Genomic DNA, 13,383 nt, shown 5'->3' with positions numbered 1-13,383 from the left:
GGTGTCTACTCCATACACCTACAGAAAACACACCACAGAAGTGACGTATTAGTGCCTGGGCCTCCAATTGAGTGTCCAGGTTTAGATGATGGACATTTATATGCACATCATAATTCCAAGTGCTGACTAAATGGCCTTGGCTCTAGAATGTGTACTAGTTTGTACTGGAATATATACTGTTGAGATATCTTAAAGCCATTCATGACATATACAACCTGCTTTAAAAAATTCAGTGTAATATAGTGATAGGAAGACACTTGGAGTCCAACAGACTTGTAGTCCAACTACAGAGTTTTTTTAGCCTTGAGATGTGATCCACAATAAGTTATTCAAGCTCTTTGTCTCAGTTTCCACTTCTAAGGTGGAATTAAAAGTGTTATTTCTATACATTGTCTAGGGGATTATATAAGATAACACGTAAGGTTCCTAGAATAGCATCTGGACTGATAAATAGTAATCACTCACCTCTGTGTAGCCTCCCACTGAAAACCTCCTGCCTTCTTACAGTCTCTAATACATTATTATACCAGTCATTTCTCATGCAATAGCTATTACATCTAAAAATTAGTGAACTTTTTGTATTTCTAGGTTTTTCCTCCTGATTCAACCATAATGTGCCACTACAGACATGTGCCTTGATTCTCAATTAATCTGTGCACTGCAGTGCTCAAGCTTGCTCATAGTCAATACTCAAAAAGTATGTGGCATTGACTGCTGGGTGGATAAACAATTACAGGGAATGTCCCCCCATCACTGGTGTAGGTGGTCCCTTACTGGATGAGTTAACAGGATATACATGGTGTTTGTGCTGAGACATGAGAAGGTGGAGAGAGATTTTCTGGATTAAGAAATAGGTGATGGACTTTGTAAGCAGGGGAATGGAAGGGCTCCTTTAAAAGGCCCAAGAATTTCTGTTACTGAATACAAAGATAGATGAAGAAGGAAGATGTTGAAATAAGAGAAATAGTATAGACAAAGGAATAAAGAATACTAGAGAGGGTTGTCATTTCTTTTTCCAGGGGATCTTTCAAACCCACGTATCCTGCATTGCTCCAGATTCTTTTCTGTCTGAGCCACCAGGGTGTTGTCAAAAGAACAAAGAGGGGATATTAAGAGGAAGGAAGGGGAAGGGGAAAGTGGAGGGGGAGGGAAGAGGCTGGGAACAAAGGTGAAGAAGGACACAGAAGGTGAGAGATAAGGGTGACAGGTGAGAGTTAAATGGCCTTCTCACTCCCCTGCCTTGTCTCACTCCCCACCTCCACCTGCTTCCTGCAATGTATTGTCCATCAGAGGTCATTTTCGTCTCATCGTATTTTTTTCCATTGTCCCTCTTAACAAGATTGTAAGTTCAGTAACTTAGTAGCCCCAGCACCTGTAATAGCAACTCTGATTCACCAGTTGCTCAAAAAAAAGTTACTGTCATAATGAATTAGTAGGTAATTATGCCTGTTCAATGTGACCATGTGGAGAACTCTGTGGTGTATTTTCCTATCCTTTGCTCTCAATATCATCCCTCATTGGAAAATCTGTTTTCAACACTCCATTTCCCCTGCATTATTTTCTGAAGTTTTCCTCACACTTTAGCCTTACTATCATCAAGTCTAAATCTCTTGCTTTTTCTCTGCACCCTCCAGCAAGTGTGTCTGGATTCTTCTTAACAGCTGCTCTGTCTACAGGTGAGAAACCCCTGGTCTCTCACCTTCCTTCAGCCCAGAACGGGAGAGAGCCCTCATGTCTTGCATCTTCTTGAAGATCCCTTTTCTGCAAACGTAGTTTCCTAGCCACTGCCCAAACATCACGTACACAACAAAGGGTGTGACTCTAGGGGAAGACGGAATATCCTTGAGGAGAAACTACTGGACTCGATTCAAGAGGTAGGGTTGGGTTGATTACCACTGGGGGCAAGGGAGCAATGGGACTTGTTAAAAAGTTTTAAAATCTCTCAAAAACACACATTCATTAAGAGTTATTCCTCAGGGTCAGAAGGACCAAGGACAAAACAATTTTATAGATTTGTAGCATGTAGGATCTCAGGCCAAGATCTAGAACGATAAGAGTCTCTTCAAAAGAAACAGTTTCTCTGGGAGTTTTAGAAGAACCCATTTCTTCGATTCTTTCCCTTGAGACCATCACCTGGAGAGCTGGTTAAAAGACAAATTACAGTGCCCAAGCTCCAGACTTCCTCATTCTGTTGATCAATGATAAGGCCAAGAATTTGCATCTGTAACAAATTCTCAGACAACGCTGATTTCTCTGTTCCAGGCAACACACTTTGAAAACCATGGAGTTGCTCATCAGTATAAGGACTGTTCTCTCTCTTGTGCAATCTGAGATAACTGGCCTAATTTCTTTCCTTCTTCTTCTCTTTCTTCTTCCCTTTTTCTTTTTCTTCTACTTTTAAGCCTAATTGATTTTTACATAGAGAAAGTCATACATGGGCAGATATATGGTATCAGTTCAACAGAACCTTACTGTCCTGTAAAACTTGTCCTTTATTTTGGCAACTGAAGCCCCATTATTGATTTACCATCTGTACCCATGTCCACTATGTGCCTGCATGCTTAGTCACTCAATCATGTATGATTCTTCGTGACCCTTTGGACTGTAGCCCACCAGGCTCCTCTGTCCATGAGATTATCCAGGCAAGAATACCGAGTGGGTTGCCATGCCTTCCTCTAGGAAATCTTCCTGACCCAGGAATCGAACCTGCATCTCCTGTGTCTTCTGCATTGTGGATGGGTTCTTTAGCCACTGAGCCATTAAGGAAGGCCCAAGTCCAGTACATCATCTGTTTAAATGCCAGCATTCTTTACCTGTGAACTCTTACTACCTCTAATGCAAGGACTGGTACAGGAAACTTATACAATGCTCATTATGAGGGATTGATCAAAACTGGAATTAATTGGCATTTTAAACTTGATGTGCTTTAAAAATGGTCTGATTTTTTAGACAGAGCTCTCTGAGCTACATGTAACTTTCCAGGTTGGTCTGAATTATTTTACTACAAATGTTCATTCTTGGCAAAATAAAATATAATGGCAGGTAAGAGTAGGATGTGAAGCTCTTCCAGAAACAGACCCAGCAGAGCCACATACATAAATAATTTTTTCAAAAAAGCGTTCTTATTTAGAGCTCTAGTCCATTTTAAGATTGATTCACAATGAAAAAAAAGTAAAATAAGAAAATAAAATTAAGTCACACAAAAGTAGCCTTCCTGTCTGGGGAAGGGACAGGACGTGTCCTTCTCACTGACTATCATGCAGATGATTTTGATAGATTCTGATTCAGTTTCCAATAAGAGAAACCTGATATGTCCCACTTTATATATTCTCTTGTAGGAGCACATGTCATTCTGTAAAATGTTCACCAAACCTCATCATCTGTTCACTGCATCCTCTTGCCAACATGAGTTCCAAAATCAAGAATGGCCAGAATGGAGTAAAGACCTAGTCACGTACACTGAGATGAGAAAATTATTATCCTATGTATCAGATATCTAAATATATATTTATATATATATGTATTTGCCTAACTTCAAACTGCTAAATGGATGCAGGATACATTTAGAAGGAACTTTTTTTTTTTTCCTACATCCTCATTAAGAGAGGTCTGAGTCATTGATGATTAATGATTCCCCTCTTGATGGGTGGTTTTATGTGTCAATCGACTAGTCTGTAGTTTTCAGTTATTCAAACTTGAATCTGGGTGTTGCTGTGAAGGTATTTTATAGATGTGATTGATTCTCTAATCAGCTAATTTTATTTTTTTACAATCAATTCATTAAAAAAAATTTTTTTTCTTTTGGCCATACTAGATGGCCTGGGAGATCTTAGTTCCCAGACCAGCGAATGAACCCTGCCCCCTACAGTTGAATAATGGAGTGTTAACCACTGAACAGCTGGGGAAGTCCCATCCATTCATTTTATTTTATTTTATTTTTTTATTTTTTATTAGTTGGAGGCTAATTACTTCACAACATTTCAGTGGGTTTTGTCATGCATTGATATGAATCAGCCATAGAGTTACACGTATTCCCCATCCTGATCCCCCCTCCCACCTCCCTCTCCACCTGATTCCTCTGGGTCTTCCCAGTGCACCAGGCCTGAGCACTTGTCTCATGCATCCCCATCCATCCATTTTAAGTAAAGGAGATTATCCTAGCCAATGTGGATGTACCAGATTCAATAAATTATGACCAGTGTAAGTTTGATGCATCAAGGTTGATGCAAGGGCACCCAAAGCCGGTGCTCTGGGACAGCCCAGAAGGGTAGGGTGGGGAGGGAGGTGGGAGAGAGTTCAGGGTGGGGGGTACACATGTATACCTGTGGCTGATTCATGTTGATGTATGGCAAAAACCATAACAATACTGTAATTATCTTCCAATTAAAATAAATTAATTATTTTTTCTTAAAAAAGGTTTTAACAGCAGAACTGAGGTTTCCTTGAAGAGGATGCAGTTCTGGACTGCAGCTTCCTGCCCCAAAATTCCAGCCTGCCCTTCTTGTTGGCCTGCCCTACAGACTACATACTTGCCAAGCCAGTCTGACAATCAGGTAAGGAAGTCCTTGCAATATCTCTCTCTCTCTCCCTCTTCATATATAATACATATAAAAATTTCCACCCCGAAATGTCTTTGGATTATTATGAGCTGAAAGTTGTCAAGGCTCAAAAGACTCAGGAAGAAACCTTGACTTTCCCCTTTAGCTGTCTAAAGAATTTAAATAGAGAACCTGTTCCCAGAATGGGTTTTCACCAGATTTGCCTACAAAGAATACGTATTAGGTACGTATTTGTGAGGGTATGTGTTTGTGTGTGTGTGTGTGTGTGTGTGTGTGTGTGTGTAGGGGGGACTGGACCTAGAGATCAGGGTCCACTCTGTGTTCCATTGTCTCTACATGGACCAGCAAGTATTTACTTATCAAACACTTTCTTCTCCACTTCCATGTGAATTGTCTTCCTCCCTTTTGGAGTCCCACACAACTTCCTCCAACACCTTCTCTTTGTCTTTAGCTGAAGATGGTATTCAAGGTGAATGTTTTTGGTGGGTTACTCAGTTTGCCTGGTTCTCTACAATGTATACGTGTTCTCAAACTGTGCTTGACTTTTTTCTCTTAATTTGTCTTATGTCAATTTCATGGACCAGCCAGGAGAACCTAGAATGGTGGAGGAAAATTTCTTCTTTCACAACACTTCCATATCATACTGGTCCTGTTTCTCTGGCAGAACCTTGACTGATACACCACTTTTAATAGATTATATGTGAAGTAGACAGCATATTAAAAAGCAGAGACATTACTTTGCCAACACAGGCCTGTCTAGTCAAAAACTATGGTGTTTCCAGTAGTCACGAATGGACATAATAGTTGGATCATAAAGAAAGCTGAGTGTTGAAGAATCGGTGCTTTTGAACTTGGTGCTAGAGAAGACTCTTGAGAGTCCCTTGGACTGAAAGAAGGTCAAACCAGTCAATCCTAGAGGAAATCAGTCCTGAATAATGATTGGAAGAACTGACGCTGAAGCTGAAGCTCCAATACTTTGGCTACCTGATGTGAAGAGCTGACTCATTAGGAAAGACCCTGATGCTGGGAAAAATTGAGGGCAGGAGGAGAAGGGGATGACAGAGAATGAGATGGTTGGATGGCATCACTGACTCGATGGACATGAGTTTGAGCAAGTTCTGGGAGTTGGTGATGGACAGGGAAGCCTGATGTGCCACAGTTCATGGGGTCGCAAAGAGTCAGATGCGACTGAGTGATTGAACTGACTGATATGAAGTAAACTTCATAGGTAAAGTTAATTGAGGTTTTTCTCTCCTTAAACTTAAATCATCCCCATGCTTGATATAAATACAAGTGGAATTGCAAGATCAAGGGATAATGAGGCTGAGAAGCAGAGATTTATTCTGGACCAAAATTAATGTACTACCACTGGAATGACTTACAGCCTTCCCTCAACAACATTTAAGAGAGGTGCTTTCACTAATCACTAAACAAAATAACTAAAGAACATTGAAGTTCCATTGTGCATTTAGGTAATAAATAAATGTGGAGTTAAGCAAATTCATATCATAAACACAACATAGCTTCTATGAGAGACGTCTTAAAGGCATAAATTCTCATGGATAGAGCTGTATTCATTGAGGCTTCTGTCTAGGATGATTGGGTCAGTTGTTTCGTCAGAAGATCATGAATGCCAGTTTGGAAAGATGGCCTGGACTACTCATCTGAGGTGTTTGGTATCTTTAAATAAAATTCTTCTGATTGTTCTGTTAGGATTTATGTATTGATCTCTGCAAAGGGTGGGCAAGAGCAGTAGGAGTGCTGTTTTCCCTGTGATCTGGATATGCACTCTCTAGTTCCCTTTAGTCTTTACCTGGGCCCACTTAACATATCCATGTTATTTGTCAGATCCTCTAGGCATTTAATTTTATGACCATATCCATGAGAAACTTTGCTCATTGTCAAGATTTCTGACTCAGGCCAATCACCTCTCTGCCATCCTGCTACCAGGGGCTTCCAACTATGTGGCAGACACTGTCGATTGCCATTTTCTGGCTGAAACAGCCAGCCATGCACTTTCCATTTCCTTTGTAGAGCAGGGTGACCATATGACCCACTTTCTGCCCAACAAGTCATAAGGGAATTCTGCTGGAATGGTTCTAGAAAAAAATTTCCCCCTAGGTCTAAAAAAATAAAAATAAAAAGCACATGAATGCCTCTCCTCTTCCTTCTTGCTGAATTGTTTAGATATAAATGTATGATTCATAAAGGAGGAAAGGGCAACCCACTCCAGTATTCTTGCCTGGGAAATCCCATGGACAGAGGAGCCTACTGGGCTACAGCCCATAGGGTTGCAAAGATTTGGGCACAACTAAGCGCGCGCGCGCACACACACACACACACACACACACACACATGATTACTGAAGCTTTACCAGCCATTTGCCATATTGAGGGGAAAGACAGGAAATTATAGAATAACCAACTTAAAATATTGGAGCTGCTGAATTAACCATCTCTGAAATTGCCAGTCCTCTAATTTATATATATATATAATTTTATTTATTCATTTTTTTTTGCTGTGCTGGGTCTTTGTTGCTAGACAGGCTTTTCTCTAGTTGCAGTTTTCAGGGGCTTCTCTCTAGCTGTGGTGTGCCGGCTTCTCATTGTGGTGGCTTCACTCATTGCAGAGCAGGGGTTCTAGAGTGCTCTGACTTTACTACTTGAGGCACATGGGCTCAGTAGTTGTGGTTCTAGGGCTCTAGTGCACAGGTTCAATAGTTGAGGTGAATGGGCTTAGTTGCTCCAAGGCATGTAGGATCTTCCTGGACCAGGGATAGAACCCATGTCTCTTGCATTGGCAAGTGGATTCTTTATTACTGAATCACCAGGGAAGCCCTCTAATCTTTTTAAATGAGATAATCTCCTCATTCTTAAACACTGATTTGGTTATCCAGCTGTTTGCCACCAAAAACGTCTTTGTGGCTGTATATTTCAAGTAGTACTATCATAGTTTTCAAAAGAGATCACACTCTCCAATCAGCTATACATCATAGGCTGAGCATCACATTTCAAGAGGGATGTTGTCATAGGAGAGTAAATACAGAGGAGATGGCCAAGATGGTGGAATTAGGAAACTTGTCACAATGGGAACAATTGAAGGAAAGTAGATGCTTCATCTAGTGAAGAGACAAGTTAGAGGGTGAGAAAAGTATCACCAGGTATTTAGAGGACTTTTGTGTGAAAGGGGAAAACACTGTTTTGAGGGACACTCAGATCAAATATGACACAGTCCATTTTCTCTGCCCTCATCTCCAAACACCCACTAAGAATGGGGAGAAATGTGTGAAAAGGTGCAGGGACATAGAAGTGAAGAAAGGATGAACTCAGAGCTGCCATGATGGCTTGAAGAGCCTGCAACTTTTATTAAATATTTCCCAGATGAAGTGGTTATTGGGAGGGAGTAGGAAAAAAAGTTTTCATATTATCTTCCTAACTTTGGGTCAACATTCTACATTGCCCAAGAGTTTTAAAAAGAAAACAAGAAGATGGAGAAAATAAATGTTATACAGAGAGAAATCAAATATAGATCTGAACTATACAGGGAAGGAATGGGGTGCAAGAAAAAGTAGAAATACCTCTCTGGATAAGCTACTGTTCAAGGTGCTGAGCAAATTTCAAGGTGAATAAGGCATGGCCCACATTCAAGGAGCCCTCAATCTGGGGCAGGAAGTCAAAGAGAAAGGCAAAAACCCATGAGGTGGCAACCTTGGATTGAATCCATACCTCGTATCTGGACCATTAATAGACATGGCTCTGCATGGATCCCCAGTTGGATCCCCAACTATACTATAACATCCTCTTCTCAGCCATATCATCTATATGATGCAAAAAATGGGTTGGGAAGACAGACTAGTTTTTCAGGTTATCCAAGGTGTATTTGACAGAAAAAAAAAACAAACCCAAAGAGAATATACCCTTATGGGAAATACTTAGATGATATCACAAGTGATACCACTTCCAAAAACCATAGAAGGGATGAGGGAGCAGAACAAAGGTGAGTGTTCCAGATTTAAGATGAAAGAGTTGAATATTCATCACAGATATTCATCCACAGATATTGTTGTTGGTGTTCTTTAGACGCTAATTTGTGTCCAACTCTTTGCGGTGACCACATGGACTACAGTCCGCCAGGCTTCTCTGTCCATTGGATTTCCCAGGCAAGAATACTTATGTGGGTTGGGTTGCCATTTCCTTCTCCAGGGAATCTTCCAACCCAGGGGTCGAACCTGCATCTCCTGCATGGCTGGTGGATTCTTCACCACTGCACCACCAGGGAAGCCCCCATCCATAGATGAGAAATGCTAAACTTTCCCTTGTGATTATAAGAAGCCCTGGGTTTCAAATCCCACCCATATCTCCTGTCTTGAAACTTGAGGATCAGAGGAACCATCTTCTGGCCATCTCCTCTCTTGCTGTTCATCCCCAAGAAAGCCACCTCTGAGTTTTCTCATTTCTAAAGTGTTTAATATAAGGATAACATATCCACTGTCAGTTTACTGAGAATGAGACAAAAGTGTGAAAGTGCCTTACACAATACCTGACAGAGCAACAGCTCCATAGAAATATTAATCTAAACTGTCGCATTCCATGAAGACTTTCCTTCACTTCTCATATGGGAAAACAAAATTCAGAGAGAAGATTTGTCATTTAAAGTCAACTTTTGTTAAGTTCACTCCCTGCTGGAAATCACTAGGTGCTTCCCTAATCTCTTCATAGCTACCTGCATCTCCTGGTTCCTCAGGGTGTAGATGATGGGATTGAGCATGAGGGTCAAGACAGTGTAGCTGATGGACACAGCCTTGTCCATGGGGAAAGAGGTGAAGGGCCGGGCGTAGATATAGATACAGGGAATGAAGATCATAGACACAACGATGATGTGGGTGGTACAGGTGGAAGCTGCCTTCCTCCTCGCCTGCACAGAGTGGGACCTCAGCATCACCAGGATGACAGTATAAGAGATCAGAAGGAGGAGGAACCAGATGAAGACCAGCATCCCACTGTTGGAGATCATAAGGAACTCCAGGAGGGAGGTGTCCATGCACGCAAGCCTCAGCATTTGTGGAACATCACAGTAGAAGTTATCCAGGATGTTGGGGCCACAAAAGGGCAATGGGAGCATCAGAACCAGCTGGACAATGGAGTGGAGAAAGCCCCCTACCCAGGCAGCCACCACCAGCCCTACACACACTCGAGTGTTCATGATGGCGACATAGTGAAGGGGCCGGGAGATGGCTATGTAGCGGTCATAGGCCATCACTGAGAGGAAGAAGACAGTCCCGCCTCCCAAGAGGTGGAAGAAGAAGATCTGGGCCATGCAGCCCTGGTAGGTGATGGTCTTCTTCTCAGCAAGGAAGTCCGCCAGCATCTTTGGGGCAGTGACTGAGGAGAAACAAAGGTCTATGACAGCCAGGTTTCTCAGCAGGAAATACATGGGTGTGTGGAGCCTGGAATCAGAGGTCACTGTCACCATGATGAGGAGGTTTCCCACGACAGTGGTGATGTAGACAAACAGAAATACCAGGAACAAGAAGAGCTGGAGCTCCTGATTCTGGGAGAACCCTAGGAAGACAAATTCTGATACCCACGTGAGGTTCTCTGAATCCATGGTGTCTTCTCCATACACCTAAATGAAAAAAGGCAGAGATATAGATACATGAAGTTGTTGTTTGCCCTTTTAGGGCTCAAGGGCTCAATTCAGTCATCCAAGTAAATATGATGGACATCCTCATGTACAGATCACAATATCAAGTGCTAATTTAATGACTTTGTCTCTTGAAAGTTTACTAGTTTTTGCTTAAATACACACACGTGAGATATCTTAAAACCATCCAGAGACACATGCCACCTGCCTTTCTAAGATTCAGCGCAATATAGGGGTGGGAAAACTTCAGAATTCTTCAGTACCAGAGCCAAAACTCAGAGCATCCATTTCCTTGAGATTTGACTTTGAGCTAGTTTCTTATTCTGTGTTACAATTTCCATATCTGTAAGAAATATATTTTCTTTATAGAAACTGGCTAAGGGATTAAGTAAAATAACACAGAAAGTTCCTAGGACAGTGTCTGAAATAGTAAATGTTAATTACTCTCCTCTGTGCAGTCTCCTACTCCACTCCAATCTCTACTACATTTTTTACTAATCACTTTTCCTTTTAAAAAATTAGTTTGTTAATATCAATAAAATACTATAGTTAGCCTCCAAAAAATAAATTAAATTAAATTAAAATTAAAAATTTCCTTCAGTTCAGTTCAGTTGCTGAGTGGTATCTGACTCTTTGAGACCCCATGAATCGCAGTACGCCAGGCCTCCCTGTCCATCACCAACTCCCGGAATTTACTCAAACTTACATCCATCGAGTCAGTGATGCCATCCAGCCATCTCATCCTCTCTCATCCCCTTCTCCTCCTGCCCCCAATCCCTCCCAGCATCAGGGTCTTTTCCAATGAGTCAGCTCTTCGCATGAGGTGGCCAAAGTGTTGGAGTTTCAGCTTCAACATCAGTCCTTCCAATGAACACTCGGGACTGATCTCCTTTAGGATGGACTGGTTGGATCTCTTTGCAGTTCAAGGGACTCTTAAGAGTCTTTTCCAACACCACAGTTTAAAGCATCAATTTTTTGGTGCTCAGCTTTCTTCACAGTCCAACTCTCACATCCATACATGATCTTTTATGCAATTTAGAAGTTACTTTCCATTTACAGTTATTAGAAAATATTGGCTGTTGTATGAATCATTTTTCATGTAACAGTGAACACATCAGTATGTTCATGTACTTTTCATGCACCTGTGTTTCTCCTTCATAATTCAGCCATAAGGTGCTAGACACATAGGTCTTGATTTCACAATTTATTTGTGCTCTGCACTGTCCATCCCTGCTCATAGTCAGTAATTATTAATAATAAGTACGTGGTGTTATGGCTTGGTGGGTGAAAATCTACTTGGTGTACAATAGTACTTGCAGGGGACAAGCAAGGGAGCCTCTGGACACAGCTGCACACCTGGGGTATCCATTCCTTTCCATCCTCCAGAGTAGCTGGCCCCTTAGTGGGTGAAGTTCTTCAGATTATAGGTGGAGACAAGGGGCAAGGGGTGACTATTACATTAGTGAAGAAATTAAATGAATATATTGTTTAAAGGAGACATAGAGCTCTTTTGAAAGATCAGCAATTTTATTTATTTTTTTCTTTTCTTTTTGATTTTATTTCTAAACTTTGTTCTCTTTTAAGCTATAACTTTTCTTTCCTAGTAGAGTCTTACTGCACGTTCATATCATATGGGAGCCACCAAAAGGTTCAGGGTAGAGAGCAATGAGCTCAGTTGTGTGATTTTGATTGGCCGGGATGTTGATTAGACATCAAGTTGATTGGACAGGAAGCAAAGGTGGACACAGGGAGCCCAGTTAGGAGGTGCATGTGGTTAAGGCAGTAGAGAAGGTGAGCGTGGCCTGAATTAGGGTGGTAGAAATAGCACTAATTGGAAGTAGGGTTGAGAGGACTTGGTGATAATTTGGGCTTCCCAGGTGGTGCGAGTGGTAAAGGACCTGCCTGCCAATGTGGTAGACATGAGATGCAGGTTCGATCCATGGACTGGGAAGATCCCCTGGAGGAGGGCAGGGCAACCCTCTCCAGTATTCTTGCCTGGAGAATCCCATGGATGGAGGAGCCTGGTAGGCTATAATCCATAGGGTTGCAAAGAACTGGACATGACTGAAGCAACTTAGCATGCATGCATGGTGATAGTTTGGATTGAGGGGAAGAGGAAGATGTCATGAATGATCCTTAGATTGCTGGACTGGGCAATTGGGTGGCAATGGTAATGCTTAGTTCCCTGAGAGAGTAACCCTGAGAACAGAGGAGGGTTCAGAGGAAGGCGATGAGTTCAGTTCAGGACAATCAGTTCACTGAATGTGGCTTTTACAACACAATGGAAGAGTAGAAGGTTGACAAGCCAAATGGGATTCTTAGCAACTGCATTGCTGTAACATGGCATGCAAAATTCAGGAACATGTCACATTCAATCATAAATAATCTCTTCCTTTGGGAACCAAGAGAGATTAGCAGTTCAACATTTCACTAATCTAAAAGTTTAGATTTGTTGCACAATTATCCACTTCTCTCTGAAGTCACACACCTTAAGTATCAATAGAAGCCTCTTTTGTCTCTTGGAGATGCACTTTACACATGTGACTGGCCAGTCTCAAGAACTGAAGAGAATTTTAGGACCTGCTACCACTTGCACGCACTCTTGCCCCTCTGGATGAAGATCTGAAGAATGGCAATTTTAGAAGATGATATTGAATCCAGCATAGAAGAGAAAGAAAAATGTTGAAGGTAGAGAAATAGAAATATATGAGGAATTAAAGGGAGGAAGAAAATTACAAGGAAGGAAAATGGGGAAATAGAATGAGTGAAGGAAGGGTAATGGAAAGGTGGTTGGGTGGGGGAGTGAGTGGAACCAAAGGTAAAGAAGGATTCAGAGGGTGAGAGACAGAGGTGACAGGTGAGGATTAAGTGCCCTCCATACTCCCCCTGCCTCGTCTCATCCCCCACACTGACCTCCGGACCTCTCTTATCTATCACAGACCACTCCCTTCTTGTTTTTCACTTCAATTTGCTGTTACACCAGGCAGGAAAGTTATGATCAATCTAGACAGCATATTAAAAAGCAGAGACATTACTGTGCCAGCAAAGGTCCATCTAGTCAAGGCTATGGTTTTTCCAGTGGTCATGTATGTATGTAAGAGTTGGACTATAAAGAAAGCTGAGCACTGAAGGATTGATGCTTTTGAACTGTGGTGTTGGAAAAGACTCTTGAGAGTCCCTT

The 13,383-nt window shown here is 41.7% G+C and overlaps 1 protein-coding gene across 1 annotated transcript; it reads right to left on the bottom strand.

The window, feature by feature from the left end:
- Nucleotides 1–9,230: 9,230 nt before the first annotated feature.
- On the bottom strand, nucleotides 9,231–10,166 carry LOC133055858 (olfactory receptor 4D1-like). The gene has a single exon (XM_061140943.1). It carries the CDS (start codon nucleotides 10,164–10,166, stop codon nucleotides 9,231–9,233), a length of 936 nt encoding a protein of 311 aa, XP_060996926.1.
- Nucleotides 10,167–13,383: the final 3,217 nt, after the last annotated feature.

This window comes from Dama dama, chromosome 5, assembly GCF_033118175.1.
Source record: "Dama dama isolate Ldn47 chromosome 5, ASM3311817v1, whole genome shotgun sequence".
Classification (NCBI taxonomy): domain Eukaryota; kingdom Metazoa; phylum Chordata; class Mammalia; order Artiodactyla; family Cervidae; genus Dama; species Dama dama.
This window is presented reverse-complemented; position numbering and strand designations above follow the sequence as displayed.

Excerpts from the sequence above, each read along its gene's own strand:
- LOC133055858 (XM_061140943.1), bottom strand. The coding sequence starts at position 10,166 with ATGGATTCAGAGAACCTCACGTGGGTATCAGAATTTGTCTTCCTAGGG.